The sequence below is a fragment of the Elgaria multicarinata genome, chromosome 1 (genome assembly GCF_023053635.1).
Source record: "Elgaria multicarinata webbii isolate HBS135686 ecotype San Diego chromosome 1, rElgMul1.1.pri, whole genome shotgun sequence".
In the NCBI taxonomy this organism is placed as follows: Eukaryota; Metazoa; Chordata; class Lepidosauria; order Squamata; family Anguidae; genus Elgaria; species Elgaria multicarinata.
In genome coordinates this window covers 33,543,241-33,561,484 of record NC_086171.1, presented here as the reverse complement: position 1 = coordinate 33,561,484, position 18,244 = coordinate 33,543,241, and the positions used below count along the sequence as shown (strand labels likewise).

The 18,244-nt window shown below is 42.7% G+C and overlaps 1 protein-coding gene across 5 annotated transcripts in view; it reads right to left on the bottom strand.

Annotated features, from left to right (window-relative positions):
- The window catches only part of DIP2C (disco interacting protein 2 homolog C), a 371,845-nt gene extending 354,340 nt beyond the window's left edge, over window positions 1-17,505 (bottom strand). For all 5 annotated transcript variants that reach the window (XM_063125734.1, XM_063125751.1, XM_063125743.1 and 2 more), the window contains exon 1: window positions 17,384-17,505. In XM_063125734.1, coding sequence (XP_062981804.1) covers window positions 17,384-17,468 — 85 coding nt within the window. In that variant the 5' untranslated portion in view covers window positions 17,469-17,505. The remainder of the gene's footprint in view (window positions 1-17,383) is intronic.
- Window positions 17,506-18,244: the final 739 nt, after the last annotated feature.

Genomic DNA, 18,244 nt, shown 5'->3' with positions numbered 1-18,244 from the left:
TTCCTTTCTAGGGACATAGTAAAGGCAGACAAGAGCCCTATTTTATAATTTAGAAAAAAGGTTCCTCTATGGTTCCTAAGTTTCCTTTCTAGGGACATAGTAAAGGCAGACAAGAGCCCTATTTTATAATTTAGAAAAAAGGTTCCTCTATGGTTCCTAAGTTTCCTTTCTAGGGACATAGTAAAGGCAGACAAGAGCCCTATTTTATAATTTAGAAAAAAGGTTCCTCTATGGTTCCTAAGTTTCCTTTCTAGGGACATAGTAAAGGCAGACAAGAGCCCTATTTTATACCAAATCTGATAGGTCTAAGATGGCTATAAAGGGCTTTGCACGTTCTTTCATCTTACTCTTTAACTAGAGGCAGACATTGCACAAAACTGTTAATATTAACATGTTCCCAGAGGATAAGCTCTTATGCAAGTTTCTAAACTGGTTCCTGAGATCCAAAGATCAAGAGAATGGAGGGACTTCAACCCCAGGAGGGAAGAAGGAGGGGATATATACGCCAACAAGGATGGTGATGGCAGAAGGGAAGGAGAGGAAGAGAATGAAGGTTGTATGAAGATGCAACAGTTCAGGAAATAGTCACAAGAACCAATGGAGCCATACATAGACCACTGGAAGACAATAATAATAATAATAATAATAATAATAATAATAATAATAATAATAATAATAATTTTTATCCGCCTCTACATTCTGATCGAAGCAGGGAACAACAGTAAATATAAAATACATAAAACTGAATTAAATCATAATATACATTGTTAAAACATCCTAAAAACATTCTAAAAACATCCTAAAATTCCACTGGAAAGGCCTGCCAGGAGAGATCAATCTTTATTAGCATTCAAGAAAGCTTGAAAGCTTTTAAGAAAGCTTGAAAGCTTAACAGAAAGCTGTTAAGTTGACGAGACTCCTCCGGCAGACCATTCCACAGTCTGGGAGCAGCAGAAGAGAAGGTTTGTTTTGGTTCCTGCTTCAGCATATGCTACCCATGCGTTTACCCATTTTTCTTTGCCATTAGAAAAGTGAAGAGCTTTAGAATGTAAATACATGTGAGAATCTGGAGTCACAAAATTCAGTAGTAGATTCTAACTGCATAGCTGTGTTACTTACTATCTCTACATAATTGCTGCTAAGTAAGCCCCACTGAACTCAGTCAGACCTGCACTGCAGTAAACAGAGTAGCGGGGCCAGACTACACATGACATTCGTCCCATGTTTAAGCCAGCGTGTTTAACCACGCTGCTTTTATTTTAGTGAAAAAGCAGCTGTGGAGCCATGATCCCATACATACTCCCAATCAAACCAATAGTGGCTAAGGTGTTGGACTGGGAGTCGGGATATCCAGGTTCTAGTTCCCACTCGGCCATGGAAACCCACTGGGTGACTTTGGGCCAGTCACAGATTCTCAGCCCAACCTTGTTGTTGTGAGGATAACATGGAGAGGAGGAGGATTATGTACGCTGCCTTGGGTTCCTTGGAGGAAAAAAGGCGGGATAGAAATGTAATAAATATATAAATAACTTGGAGCCTCTATGTTGGTTTCCTACTGAAAACTGCCCCCTAGCTGGTAGCTATTTGCCCCCTGTTCACAGTAAAATACCAAAAAGCAGTGAGGTAGGGAGCCATTTCCAACAACAACAACAAAACATGTAGGGCCCTAATCTGGATCAGACCTCTGCAACTGCTTTTCCCCCAAAATAAAATCCAGGCCCAGGCTAGGCACACTTCTTTAAACACATGACAAATGTTACGTGTAGTTTTGCACTCAGCAAAGCTGGCTTCATAACTGATTCCTGAGACTGCTTCTGAAACAGTGAGGGAGAAGGAGTGCAGAGAAAAGCAGGAACAACGTTCCAGTAGGGATTTGGGGAATATGCATGCATAATTTCACAAGGCTTAAGGGTCTGTCAAGTCCTCTTGTATTGTGGCAATTTCTTCTGGAGGAGCAAGTTATTGTGCCTGACAGTTACTGCAGAATTAAAGCAGAAATATTAAACGGGGAAAAGATATATATGGTCTGTCTGATGTTTAATACAGAAAGCCGCTACAAAAAATTAAAGTGCCGTTGGTACATTCATCAGCCCAAAAGAAATATTGCACCTTTAGGAGTGTATTGTGCTATGAAAACCTGAAGGGATCTATTGATGCCCCTTTGGAGAAACATCTATCTTTCTATAGTACTCAACTCGCATACCCGTGTGGTTGCAAAAATATTGCAGTTATGTGTCAGCCAATGATTCTCTTTTTAATCTTTTTACCATCATCTCCCTAATTGATTAAGGGATATCTGAAACTTCCAGCCTTCATTTAAAGCACTGCTAAATTTAGGCCTTAGCTAGACCGGGCTTTATCACGCGAACCCCGGGATCATCCCTGTGCGTCCACATGACACACAGGGGATCCCGAGATCAAGGAAGGATCATCCCTCCCTTGCCCCGGGATAGAGCCCTCCCCTTTGGGCCCGCTTTTTCTGCGGTCTCGAGCCGAGCCCGAGATTGCGGAATGTGTGGCCTGTTGCCATGGTTTGACCCAGCTGTGCGTGATTCCTCGCTGCGCCCATCTGGAGTAGGGTGAGGGGAGTGGGGAAATTACGTTAAATTTTAAAAAGACCTACCTTAAGCGCATGAGCGTTCGTGCACTGCTTCTCCTTTAAAAATTAAAAATGGCGGGCGCAACGCCTCTCTTCCTGAGTTCGTCATGCCTAACGTGTAAACGGAGGAGGGATCTCGCATTAATCATAACATGAGATCTTCCCTCCTCCATCCTGGATTATAAGGTAGGTCTAGCTAAGGCCTTAGAAACTAATTTTTAATGGAATCACGTATATAGTTTTATAGGGCAACATAGGCAAACCAGTCTATAACCTATTTAAACTGAATTATTTGCATTTGGATACATTTAAGTAACAGATTTAATCCCAGTAATTCAACAGGACAAAATGATCTTGGCTTACAGTCCAGTTTAAGTACACTTTGATTTATCACATTGAATATAGATATAATTTTCTTTGAAAAGGATTATATTTTGTAGTGGTTAGGTAAGGAATCTGTAAATGTGTGACAGTATTGTAATAGTAAAAGGTGAACAATACGAACCGATTTGACAAGAATTACAAATTAAACTAATTGCAGGCTGTTTTGCTTTGCTATAACAACAGTACAAATAATTCATTTTTGTGTATCAGAGCATCACAAAATGGTCCAGTCTGTGCCAAGTGAGAGAACTGATGTTTATGTTGGTGGGATAAACACTAGCCTACAGCACTGCTCATTAGAGACGTTGTAATCCAAGTACTAAAGCAAGTCTTAGCACACCCAAATCTATTTGAAACATAAACAGCAAATATAGTTCTACGCATGTTTCTTATTTTCCAAAGCTTCTTCCCATATGGGTTGGTCATACCAACTATTACCAGGACAACTGTGTGTATCTGTGGCTTGGACCGGTATGGCTGAAAGACCCTGAATCGCATTAGGAGGACACACAACACATAGTTAAACTATGGAAATATGGTGATGGCCACCAATTGGATGGCTTTAAAAGGGGGTTGGAAAAATTCCTAGAGGAGAAGGCTATCAATGGCTACTAGTCCTGATAGCTATATGCTACCTCCACTATCCAAGGCAGAAAGCCTATATACCAGTTGCTGGAGAACACAGGTGGGAGGTTGCTGTTGCACCCATGTTCTGCTTGTGGGTCCCTGATCAACAGCTGGTTGGCCACTATGTGAACAGAATGCTGGACTATATGGGCCCTTGGTCTGAGTCATGGCTCTTCTTATGTTCTTAATTAAACAGCATGCCATGATGAGCTGCCTCCATGTTTTTTTTAAAGCCACAAGCAGTTACACTACCACAATCTGCATTATAAATTGGCTCATCCATATGAGCTTGTTTGCACAGGTCACCAAAGGTGGCCGACCCTGAAGAGGCATCCTCAAATTAAGAAATTCATGTGTATCTCCAGGTAGCCTCAAGTACTTTTAATGGATTGTCTGTTTTTGTTTGTATTTCATGCTTTTTATGGTTTTAAATTTTGTATATTTGTTTTTAATGTTCACTGTTTTTAACTTCTGTAAACCGCCCAGAGAGTTTTGTCTATGGGGTGGTATATAAACGTAAATAATAATAATAATAATTTGGCACTTTAAGCTGTCCGGTAAAGTAAAATGGTGCTGCTTGGCACTCAAGCACTGGCCCTGAATGCCTGGAAGCTTAGCCACACCTCTTTAATACCTTGGGCTACCTGCAGGTCATTTTTGTTAGTAAGGTCCTCTGAACAAGCACTTGAGGGCGCTAGATATATTTCTGAACTTGAGGTTTGCCTACAAATCATGAGTCATGAAAGGTGCATACAACTGCCACATGTAAATGTCTACATTCCACTTGCTTGTACTGTGCAAGAGATGCTCTCATTCCCACCTATAAATGCCATTCATAAAGAATACTGTTCACGTCCATCTAAAATAGATTCCCAAGTCCAAGAAGAAACACAGAGTGTGGCTTCTTAGTGACTAGGAAATAGCAGGATTTCTTTGACCTGCCAGACTTATCTTCAACTTAAATGACTGGCGTGCTTTTATTGTGTTTAAAAGGCACCTGATTGAACCACTCAGGTTACAAGAGAAAAAATGAGCTAGATTAAAAAAAGAAAGAAAGAAAAAAGGACAGTGTGAGTACACCATGTTTAGTCTAGTGAGATCTATTGTGCAAGCAAAGAGCTGGTGCACAAGCTGGAGCATGTTCAGAGGAGGGCAACCAGGATGATCAGGGGTCTGGAAACAAAGCCCTATGAAGAGAGACTGAAACAACTGAGCATGTTTAGCCTGGAGAAGAGAAGATTGGGGGAGACATGATAGCACTCTTCAAATACTTAAAAGGTTGTCACACAGAGGAGGGCCAGGATCTCTTCTCGATCCTCCCAGAGTGCAGGACACGGAATAACAGGCAAGTCACAGGAAGCCAGATTCCGGATGGACATCAGGAAAAACTTCCTGATTGTTAGAGCAGTACAACAATGGCATCAGTTACCTAGGGAGGTTATTATTATTATTATTATTATTATTTATTTATATAGCACCATCAATGTACATGGTGCTGTACAGATAACACAGTAAATAACAAGACCCTGCCGCATAGGCTTACAATCTAATAAGTTGTAGTAAACAATAAAGAGGGAAGGAGAATGCAAACAGGCACAGGGAAGTGTAAACAGGCACAGGGTAGGGCAAAACCAACAGTGTAAAGTCAGAACAAACTCAATATTTGAAGGCTATAGGGAAAAGAAAAGTTTTGAGCTGAGTCTTAAAAGCAGTGATTGAGTTTGTAGTTCTCAAGTGTTCTGGAAGAGCGTTCCAGGCGTAAGGGGCAGCAGAAGAAAAAGGACGAAGCCGAGTAAGGGAAGTGGAGGTCCTTGGGCAGGCGAGAAGCATGGCATCAGAGGAGCGGAGAGCCCGAGCGGGGCGATAGTGTGAGATGAGAGAGGAGAGATAGGCAGGAGCTAGGCAGTGAAGAGCTTTGAAGGTCAGTAGGAGAAGTTTATATTGGATTCTGAAGTGAATTGGAAGCCAATGAAGAGATTTCAGAAGTGGAGTGACATGGTCAGAGCGGCGGGCCAAGAAGATGATCTTAGCGGCAGATCTTAGGTTGTGGGCTCTCCCACACTAGAGACATTCAAGAGGCAGCTGGACAACCATCTGTCAGGTATGCTTTAGGGTGGATTCCTGCATTGAGCAGGTTGGACTCGATGGCCCTGTAGGCCCCTTCCAACTCTGCTATTCTATGATTCTATGATTCTACTTCTCCTCTACCACCCCCACTCAAGATAATGTTCAATGAGGTAACTGCTATATCTGCAGGAACAAGGAGTTGGTACAATAATCTGCCAGAGGGATAACCAATTGCCTTTCTCTAGCACTTCACAAGAAAAGATAGCGAATAGGGGGAAATCCTGGAAGATCATAATGTCCTCGCAAGCCCAGAAAGGAGTTAGCTTACATCCCAAGATCACAGGCTTGTGGAAAGTTTGATGATAGTTTATTCATACTTCAACTCTTAAAACAGCCCTTTGGTACAGTTTCAATTGTGAGTATCATCAGAGGGAGCTAACCAAGGTCTCTAACTTGAACTAGTCAGCATATCCAGGCATGTGGATTTGGCCTCCTTCTGTGTGCATAAGGAAGCTTGCCAGCCACATTATATTTGTGAAAGCGCTCTTATTTTTGCTGACAGCACTTATTCTGGTGCAGGGAAATCTCCTTCCCCCATGGAGAAGGAAGCGCGCGTTGTTTAACACATAATGAGCAAACGAAAAGGAGAAAAGGGAAAGCAGAGAAAAGCTGCCAAAACCGATGTGCAACATAGGCCCAAAACATGATCCATTAAATCCAAAGCGAACTAATCTCAACAGAGAGGTTGAGAAATGCAATTTAAAAGTCAGGGGACAAGTAAAGAACTGAATGCACATTCAGAAAGTTTTAAAGATATATGATCATACCTGCAGATCTTCCAAATGCAAGGTAGATGACATATTCGGCACAGCTTCAAAGCAGTGGAATCAAATCCTTAAGATTGCTATCCTATGCATATTTTCTAGGAAGATCCAGCAGAGTGTGCAACCAGAATGTATATTACATGCACATAATGTCTCATTTAAATCAAATCCTTGACTGCTGCATATGCAAAATTACCTGCCAGCACTCATCAAAGCTATAGATTCGTGGCATACTAATAGTGAATGGATGCATGTGGCAACCTAGTTTAAATGAAATATTTGGCATGTGCAATGCCAGACATAGAGTCATAGAATAGTAGAGATGGAAGGGGGCTACAAGGCCATCGAGTCCAACCCCCTGCTCAATGCAGGAATCATTGTCGCACTGCTCTAACAGTCAGGAAGTTTTTCCTGATGTCCAGCTGGAATCTGGCTTCCTTTAACTTGAGCCCGTTATTCCGTGTCCTGCACTCTGGGATGATTGAGAAGAGATCCTGGCCATCCTCTGTGTGACAACCTTTTAAGTATTTGAAGAGTGCTATCATGTCTCCCCTCAATCTTCTCTTCTCCAGGCTAAACATGCCCAGTTCTTTCAGTTTCTCTTCATAGGGCTTTGTTTCTAGACCCCTGATTATCCTGGTTGCCCTCCTCTGAACATGTTCCATGTAGGTTCTTCTTGTCTAGTGTCACGTTAAAATCAGGCCTGTTCCACAAACTCAACAGGAACTAGCTTCTAAGTAAGCAGCTGTCTTTAAATCCCATTTATTTCAATGAGGCACATAACTTCCTTGAGAGTGTGCTGTATACAGGATTTTTTAAAAAGGGGGATTGGGAGCTGTATATGTATACTTGGCACAATCAAGGCACCAAAGTAATTGATATGATTAAAGCATTTGCATAGAAGTATGGTAGTATCTGATAAACAAATTAATAAATTCTCCTTTACGTGGTTTTCAATATGATGAGAATCAACCAACTACTTTTACAAAGAAGAGGAAGAAATATCAAGACTAATATTTTCATCAAGCTATAGAATACACAGCAGATGTTTGGGCTTGAAGAAAAATTTGGTGAAAGAACTGTAGATGTTCAAACAAGAAATGCTTAAGTGATAATGTTTAAGTGAGAGCCAGTGTGGTGTAATGGCTAAAGTGTTGGACTGAGAGTCAGGAGATCCAGGCTCTAGTCCCCACTTGGCCATGAAAACCCACTGTGTGACTTTGGGCCAGTCACAGGCTCTCAGCCCAACGTACCTCACAAGGTTGTTGTTGTGAGGATAAAATGGAGAGGAGGAGGAGGATTATGTATGCCACCTTGGGTTCCTTGGAAGAAAAAAGGCAGGATATAAATGCAATAATAATAATAAAAAAATTGCAAGATTTGTCTGGCAGCGTGGCCTTCCTCCTCGGCAAGTGTGGATACTGCATCCAACCCTCCTTCTAGCCTGAGCAATATCCCGTTAGGATTGGAAGTAGGATGATTTTCATAACAGCCATAGAATTGTTTTAACATTCAATAAGCTTGATGTTGATCTGCTGTTCTCACAGCTCTTGCCTTTTGGGAGTTCGGAAGAGTGAATGCATCCCAAATGTTGGATATTCTATTTTAAACCGCCCTTGGGAACATGATCGAAGGCAGTATAAAAATACCTATAATAAGCAAACAAACTGAAAGAGGAATTTAACTGAAATGTGTAACATACTTCTGATTCTCTCACTCTAACCCACCCCCATACAAACACACACATATTTATCTATCATTTGTAGGTTGCCTCGTAACATAAAATTCGCTGGGCAGCTTACAATAAAAAAAAACAGACTATGGTAGATCAGCTGTATTGAATGCACGAGGTCCCAGGTTCGATCCCTGGCATCTCCAGGTAGGGCAGAAAAAAATCCTGCCTGAAACCCTGGGGAGCTGCTGCCGGTCAGTGTCAACAATACTGGGCTAGATGGACCCATGGTCTGACTCACTATAAGGCAGCTTCCTATGTTTTTAAAGACAATTTAGATACAAAATACAACATAAAACCATAAAATCAACATAAAACCAAAATACAACATAAAACCATAAAATCAACATAAAACCATAACAGAACAAGAAATAAAAAACTCACACCAACTGCAGCCCCTGAAGAATTTGCATATTGTGATTTGACACTAAAAACAGTATTCAAAGGAACTGAAAGCTTATGTTCCCACCTAACTTTTAAGCAGAATACAAATGAAAAGGCCACACAGTCCCCTGCATTATAAACTTAAGATGAAAAGAAATGTCTGAGTACAGAACGGCTACCAACTTGGTCCTAAAGAATTGGATATCCTTTACTGGACTACCTTAAGCTGGTATAGGAATGTGTAAGGTTTTTCAATTGCAACCCTATACATGCTTGTGTGGCAGCAAATCCCTGTGAACTCAATACAACACTTCCAAGGAACCATGCATTGATCAAGCCATTGGATGTTCACCAAACTCTTTTGTCAAGGAGTCGTCTCTCAGTAGCAGTTCTGTTAGACTGGGGGTGGGCACCTTGTGGGTTTCCAGATGTTTTGGCTTACAACTCCCATGATCCTGGTTAAGCCTGATGGGAGCTGTAGGCCAAAACATCTGGAGGGCCACAAGTTATCCAACCCATCAGCATTTTGATACCTTAAGTAAATACATTTATAAAACTCCACATAGTACCAAGCATTCATATCTTTATCTCCAAGCTATTCCAGGAAACAAAGTGATGAATCCAATAAAATGTTCCCTCAAGGTTAGAAAACTAGAGAGGCTCCATAAAGATCTGAAGAACAGCAACTGTGGAAACTGAAAATCTATTTCATCAAACCACAAGAGCCTTAGTTCAGCCACACTAGCGTCACACTTTAGTCAGTGGAAGCTATTGCAGAGTTTTAAAGAAGCATCGTAGGAATCTATTTGGATGTTTCGCAGACACACAAGCACATTTCAGAAGAGAGAAGAGAAACTTGTCCAAAAGGCTGCCCATAGCTTTTACACTAAGGTAGTTCTGTCACAGTTCCTTAATTTTAGGTTCCTAATTCTGATTGCAAATCTTTGATACAATCCTACTGCAATCCTAAAATTGAGAGAGTAAAGTGCCCCATTCACACATAAAAGCATTGCTGGGTTGCCGTGCATGAGTGGACATGGTGTCTGTACTGTGCCTGTCTCTTCCACTTTATCCCACAACTGGCTCCTCTGCAGGTTGTGCAGCAGGACGTCCAAACTCGGACTGTTGGGTCATTTAGGAACTAAATAACCCAACAACAAACCATGGTTTATACTCTAGGTTGTTTAGCCCCTAAACAACCCAGTGGTCCAGACTGAGACACACAACCTACAAAGGGGCTGATTGTGGGTTGTGCAATAAAGCAGAAGAGGTGGGCAGTGCTCCCACTAGTGCACAAAACCGATGAGCTGTCATTATATGTGAACCAGGTCTATGTGTTTGAGATGAAGGATCCCCAGAATATTCTTAAAGCTACTGTGCTCTTTAATCCAGCCCTGAACTGGACCTCTTCCTTAACCAATGTCTATCTAACAAGTTAATTAACCAACGACTTAATGAAACCCATTGCCCATTAACAAATGTATGTTTTCTCATGAATCCATAATATGCTAAATATATACCTGGCTGTCCAATTTACAATTTTATGGTGGCTGAATAAGGTTGATCACTCCTGTCCCTTATAAATAACAGTAAGCGGCAGAGTACACCGAAGTAAGCCCTCCCGAAATCAATGGGACTGACCTGTGTGTAATGTGATTACAGGATCACACTTTCCTCGAATATCACAGTGCTGCTGCTACACTTTAAGCAATGCCTTTACACATCTTTCCTATTCTCAAAATAGACTAGGAAGGAACACCTCCAATGAAGTATACAGCGGTGTCATAAAACTAAGCCTCAGTGCTTACCTTGTGAAGTGTCATTTAGAGAGCACAATGTATTTTTTCACCTTCTCTGAGAGATTAGGCTAGCTTACACACAGGGGACACAGAGAGGTTGTCCAATAAGCTTCTGGGGACCCTTGCTTGGATACAGTTATTTCTAACTTATATTAAAGAAAGTAACAGAAAAACAGAAAATATCTAGCTCAAATTCCATCCCTAAGGTATTTAAGGAGAGCCATTAACACCTGGCTTAAAACTCTATCATTCAGTATCTCTCTCTCTCTCTCTCTCTCTCTCTCTCTCTCTCTCTCTCTCAATAACTGGGTTCACACAACGTGCTAACCAACACTCAGTGGTTGAGTGTCGGTTGTTGTTGAACCGTGTTGTAGTGTGTTGTCTGAACCCAGGACAACAGGGTGGCTTGTTAACCATGCAGTGTGGGGATTTTTTCTTGACCAAGCCACCACGAGAACCAATGTTTTGTTGCTGGGTTGTTCAGGGTGGTTAACAAGCCACCCTGCTGAAAATGTCCTGGGTTCAAACAGCATGGTAACTCATGGTTCAACAAACAACCCACTGAGTGTGGGTTAGCATATTATGTAAACAGTCCCCTACAACTCTCTTTCTTTAATCAAGAGTTAAAAACATGAATCTATAACTAGACAGAGGTTATTGCATAATGTCTTCAAACAATTCTTTGAGTTGCTGATAACAATGCATTACTAATCTTATGATACAAGTACTTGTTTTCCATTGCTAACAACCACACTGCCACAAATGTTTTACAGACTTTATTTTTGTTCGCCTGCCTTCAGTAAGCTTGTAACATGAGGTTCCCATTTTACAGATAGGGAATTTACTGAGATAAATAATGTAGCCCAAGAACCATGGTGTTAATGGCTGAAATAGGATTAGAAATCAGGCCTGTATATTAACACAGAAAAGTCCTCAAAGGTGATCAAAAACTACTGAGTGAACATTCTAAAGGTAATATCTCCTCCACTGACTCAACTAAGCAAATCAGGCCACTTGTACCACTTAAAAAGAAAAATAACCAACCTATTGCATTTTCTAAGGCATTACATAACTATGTTGATCACTGGAGACAGAGAAGCAAGAGGGCATTTCCCAAACAACAGCAACAATCACAGTCAACCTAATACTTGGTTAAAGGCAGCGAGGAATGTCTCATTACATCAGTAGTGTGTTACGGGCCTATAAGGGCACAACCCTATTGGATCCAACCTTGATACTCGTAAGTCATCGAACCCGAAGGGTTACAAGTATTTAAATCAGAGCAGGAGGTGTACCATGTCTCTGGCTGTGCAATTTTCACCCATCTAGTTGAGGTGTCGGGAAGCGAGAGGGAAGGAGGGTGGGGAGTCCGGGGATCCGGAATAAGCTCTCCGCTCCCCTCCCACTGGTACACCCCTTTCCCCCTCCTCTACAAGCTTGTAGACACTGCTGGTGTGATTTTCTCCATGCTGGCTGTGAGGAGGAGGGCCTCAGACTCCTAGGTCCAGAAATCCAAAAAGATGGTACGCCTCCCCCCCCCCCCGACATTGGGCCGCAGACCACATGTGACAAAGATGCCAGTGCTATCTGCAGCTGCCTCACCTGGTGCACAAGGTAGCTGAGCAAACTCTTGGAAGAGTCTCTGGCTGAACAAGCTAGCATGCAAATAACAAGAGCCCACAATCATTGATCTTGAACTCCGCACTCAAGCATCCTCTTCCCAATTTCTGTGGTACACCATGTACTCTAGAATGCACTTACACAATGTGCAAGTTGGCTTGAATAAAAGTACTTCGTGGGTTGTAGATCTGGCTCTTTGTTATTGAACAGATTCACTGCTGCATTAGCAAGGTCAAATAATGCAACAAATTACTCTCCTTCTCCCTCTACACACACACACACACACACACATCACTGGAGTTCTTACATCATGAAAATGTTGGCATAGGTTGCTACAAAGGATGTGCTTAAGTTGTACTTGCCCTAAAAATATATGCACTTGCCCAAATGTGCTATGGACCTGAGATCCATAGCCTCATGGGAAGTACCCTAGCATGGATTTTAAAACTTTTGCATTATCCCCAAGTACACCAGTAATTCTGCTGAGAGCAGAATCAGGTCTACTCACTATCACATCAGGAATTAATAAGACCATGATGTGGTAGTGGTGCAGACTGAATGAAATAGCTGATGCAAGAATCCCAAAGAAATGTTGGCACGAATGAATGGGATCAGGGGCTGGGCACAGAATGGAGCAATATTCAATACCCAAAGAGCAGCTTTGTGACCTCCAGATGTTGTAGACTACAACTCCCATCAGCCATAGCCAGCAGTTGTACAACTCCATGATAGGAGTTATTGTCCAAAACATCTGGAGGGCACTGTCGGGGAAGGTTATTGTAGAGTATGTAGCTGGCCATGGTCTCCAATCTGGAATTTATGGATAGGGAAGTGATCAATAATAATCATTCTTCTCAATAACGTGCCACTCTTTATGGAAAATCACTCTTCCACAGTTGAGGAAAGCCCTCCCAAAACTTTGATTCCAGCAGATACCAACTACTAATTTGGAAGACATATAAATTGATAAATTATGTCTCTGTGGAGGTGGTTGCACAGAGGACTTAGCCCATTATTTCCTGTTCTGGCCATTATATGACTTGCTCAGAACCAAATTTTCTGTCCTGCTGGGTTGTTCATACATGATATAGTGGCATACTTACTTTTAGACAGGAATGGACATATATCCTATCACGCTGCATTATTTGCAACAGCAGCTAAGAAAATTCGAGGGCATATCTTGAAGATAAGGTTACTGAATTGCAAAAGTGATTCTCTTATTAAGCTAAATCAAAAGTAATTACTGGAAGTTTTTATCAAGGATTTATTTTAGTTATGCTTTTTACGTTAAATGAGAAATTGGGAAGTTCAATTATTCATGTCTATGTGTCTTTGTTTCAGACATTTCCCCCTATTTTGTACTGTTTGCCTATGGCGATATAAGCAGTAAACATTTATTGTATGTGCTTAAGCACAATTATTACAGAGTAAGTCCTACTGAACTCAATGTATAAACGTATGCGTAAATACACTTAGGGTCTATGTAAATACACTTAGGGTCATGCTGTACTTCTCACAATATAAACAGGAGCTTTGCAGCACCGTCCTAAGCATGTTTACACCACTGAATTCCATGAAGTTCACTCCCAAGTAAAAGTTGCCTTAGAGTTTGTATACATAAAGATTCTTTAATGAAGTGGAAATAGTAGTTGTCATTTTTATTTTAGAGAAAAATGGATTGGAACCAATATGATTAAGATGCTACCCTTCAATGAACCACCTATGCTGGTAAAAGTGAGTAGTAAGCTTTTAGAATTGCTCAGAAAGAACTTTTAAATGGACAGGTCCTTCAGTTTGAAAGATTACTACCCTATCTAACAATCACATCTGTTCCCACACATGGTATCATCATTCTAACTCATTTTGGATATTCTCAGTCTTCCTGAAGCGAGACCTTTATACAGACAATCTTGCATCTTGGAATGTTTTAACACATAAAAACTATTTTTCTCCCTTAATGTGAAGAAGACATTTGCAAGCGTTAGAAATTTACACAATATGCCTTCCAAATGTGGCACAAAGTAATGTGTCAACCTTGAGATATATTAGCGATATTAGTTTATCTGTGGGTGTCTACAGTGTAGCACAAGGAAAGTGGCTTGATGTTTCAGACTTACCTGACAAACATCACTGGAACATGTTGATGCTCAGGATGTATTTAAAAATACCTCACACACACACACACACACACACACACACAAGGTTACTAAGACATAGTTCACATGTAATGACAAATCATGGTGCTTGTACCTTGGGTTCCATGGATGTATGTCTAGTAAGTGAATACAAGGTGTGATAGCCAGATCAGGCAGATGTTTACTCAGAACTAAGTTCAGCTGACCTCAATGGGATTTACTTACAGGTAAGTGTAAGTAAATCCCAGGATTGGTCTCAGTCACTGAACTCCATAGAGCTTACTTTTGGGTAAACATTTATTTAAACCTTTCTCCCACATTTATGAGGCCAAAGCCTCTCAACATGGTTAAGATTACACTGTAGCTCTGCAAAGATCTTAGTAAGGGTATAATAAACACTTCCTTAAAAATAATTCCAACTGCTCAGATTTAATTATTATTCTGCATAAAAGTTGCATAAAGGTAATATGAAATCAGTCAAAAAGAGGAAGTAAGAACATACGAAGTCCCATGCTGGATCAGACCAAGTGTCCATCTAGTCCAGCACTCCGTTCACACAGTGGCCAACCAGCTGTTGACCAGGGACCAACAAAGCTGGACATAGTGCAACAGCACCCTCATTTATCAATGACCTAAATTTAATCCAGCATCATTTATAAGTATGTATATACTATATTTATGTAACACTTACATACTGTATATTTAAGGCCCAATCCTATACATGTTTACATAGAAATATGCTGACTGCAGAGATGTTGGGAGTTGTAGGACTTATTTCTGTCTGAACATGCATAGGATTGAACCCTTCTAACCTTGGAGTGAGCCCCTTTTAGTACAGTATGACTTACTTCTGAGTAAACATGCATTGGATTGCACTAGTCCATCAGAAATGAACTTAATCTATTTGTTTGTCTGACCTGCTAATCACACTCCACTCCCTCAATATATATGAGGCTGAGTGCCATACATTAGCCACCAGTCCTTTGCCACAGAATTTCAACCTGCAATATTATTATTATTATTATTATTATTTTGGAGAAATTTCATACTGGATCGACAAGCCAGAGCGATTACAAATGCGCTGAAGTACTGTGTATAATGGCATGTGTTTGCACACAGGTCATGCAGATGTACGTGTGTGTACACACATAACCAAACTCTTCTGTGTACGTAGTGGTACATTCAGCATAATGTAGCAATCTTCCTTGCCTCTCCCTGTTTGCTTAGAAAAGGCCAAATCGATGTGAAGAAAGCTTGAAGAAGTCAATATTGCTTTAACCCTTGCTACTGTTGAAAATCCTGCAGTACTGGCAAAAGATGCAGTCTATAAAGGAATGTAACAGAAAGCCATCTTCAGAGGCTTGTTCCTTCACTCCCTTCCTCCCTGAAAGTGTTAAAAGAAAAATACAATGTCAACACCAGCTCCTCCCTGTTGATGGAACTGGCATGAGCGCATTTTACTTTCTGGCTAGAAGCCTTCATAAAACCGTTACAAAAAAAAATACTGAGAAGGGAAGGAGAAAAAAATACATTCTATGTATTGAACTATTCCAATGACTAATTTGTGACATGCTGGGTTATTTTCTCTCTGCTCTTGACTTTCCAACATTATTCTAATAACCTTCCCAAAGGAAAAAGAACAGCCTTTTCTAAAAATGCAAGACACCTCTGCTAAGAGTTATCAGCATTCTGTTCTTAGGCACTTGAACAACTAGCATAAGAAACATCATTGACTTAAGCTTAGGAAGAGGAAACACGTCAAAGCTAATTGAAAATGTGTGTGGCATTTGAACGCATACATTCGAACCACCATCCAATGAAGGGTTCTCTCATATATCGCCATCATTCCACAGATTAGGTGGTTTTGGCTACTTCGGTTTTTATTGTCACAAAAAAGGAAGGGAAATTGCATTACGGGCTTTGTAAAGTAGGAACTTCCTGGAACATCGGAATGGACCAAACTGCACCATCTTCAATAAAACTAAGAACATGAAATGTCAAAGGGGTGGGGGGGGGACCTCACCAAAGACCTCCATTACTCTTTTCCTGAAAGAGGTAAAAACCAGCTGATAAACTCACACTGATTATTCATAACTAGAAACTTGATTAAATAGGGAATCTCATGCACAGGTTATGTATTGTCATGGGATATATTCAAATAGCATTTAAGATAACTGGTAGATGGGGGGATGTGTCTTTTCTTTTTCTTTTTGGAGTAAAACTGTATTTTCTTGGCAGGATGAGAGTGCTCCTAAGCCCAGCCCTAAAGATTTTTCCATCCTCCGTAATAAAGCGTGCAACACTGGAGCAGCAGATCTCCTGCCAAAAATAAAAAAAAATAAAAAAAAATCCCTCTTCCTTCTATCTCTCCAAGCACTGTGGCAGGAAGAATAGCAAAAGCGAGAAAGGAAGAAGGAGACGGGATTTATCACCAGCCCAACACAACCTATATATTTATGCACAGCCAACCCAAACGGTACTAGAGAAGGAGACAACAGGCGCCATGAAGAATCAATGTGCAATTCCCCACCCCCTTGACGAAAAGACATTAATAGCCAGTTCCCTAAGAAACTAAAAAAGCAGAATATATGCAGCCATATCATTCACGTACACAGACACAGAGATATAGATAGATCTATCTCGGCCAAGAGCTCCATGGAGAAAGAAAAAAAGGGGGGGAGGAATCTCAGCGGGATTCTTCTCCCCCCCCCATTACACACACACACACACACACACACACACACACACACACACACACACACCATTTCTTAGGCTCTGTCACACGCATACCAGGAGAAACTGACAAGAAACAATTGTAACATGCCATATCCACACACACACGCAGGCACACTCGGGATGGTGAGGCGAGAGGTTACCCACTGCAGAGGGGACAAATCAACCTTCCAGAGATCCCCATATCTAGTTGCACACACACACACACACACACGCCGCGCGCACAGACTCCTAATCTTGCACACCCCACCCTACTCTCGCCTCCTCCTCCTCCGATCTCCCCCCCTCCCCCGATTCTGGCAGCAGCCGACAATTCCCCGGAGGAAAAGGGTCTTGTCCGTTCCCCAAGATCCTCCCAGCTCTCCGGTGCCGGCGCCGAAGATGCGCGCCCAGGGGAGGCAACCGCGGAGGACGCGGCCGGGAATGACTCACGCCTGATTCTGATTATTCGCCTTTCTTTCTCCCCCAGCTCGCCTTACCTTCCGACAATTCCAGCTCCAGCTCGGCCAGGCGGGCTCTCACCTCCAGCGGCAGAGAGAGGCTCTCGAGGCTGCGATCCGCCATACTCGATCCAAGGAGGTCTTCTCGCTCGATGGCTCCCTCCCTCCCACCACCACCACCACCAGCAGCAGCACCAGCACCAGCACGGCCACCACTCCTCTCCGGGTCTCGTCTGGAGCTCCCCTCCTTTCTCTCCGTCTCTCTTCTCCGCGCCGGGCGGGGGGCGGCTGGGGGCGGCTCTTTGTTCGCAACCCACCACGGGCAAAACCGAGGGGAGCGGAGGAAAAAGGGAAGGCGAGGAAGGGCGGCCGAGGGGGACACAAAAGCAGCCGAGCTGGCGTGCCTGCCTGCCTGCCTGCCTGCCTGCCCTCCCTGCCCCCGCGCGCTGGGGTCGCGGCGTCGGATGCCGCGCGTCCTCAGCGGTGCATAAAGGAAGAAGTCCACACAGCGCCCAGCCCAGCTAGGGATGGATGCAGAGATCTCCCCGCTCCGCCTCCTCCTCTCTCGCGGCTGCTTTCAGTGCAGCCCCGCCATGGTGGCTGCTGCTGCTGCTGCTGCTGCTGCTATTGCCGCCGCCTCCTCCTCCTCCTCCTCCTCCGCCGCCGCCGCCTCCTTCTTTCCCCCCCTTGCAATCCTTTTGCATGGAGCAGAGCGGGCCCGCTGCAACCTCGCCACGGACTGACTCACTCCCCTCACGCAGCGCGCTCTTCTTCGCTCCACCCCGGCTGCGCGGCGGCGGCGGCGGCGGCGGCTGGAAACTGCGGTGCTGCCGCTGCCGCTTCTGTCACACGCGCACGTGACCCGCCTGGGCGCAGCTGCCCCCTAGGGGGGGCGCTGGA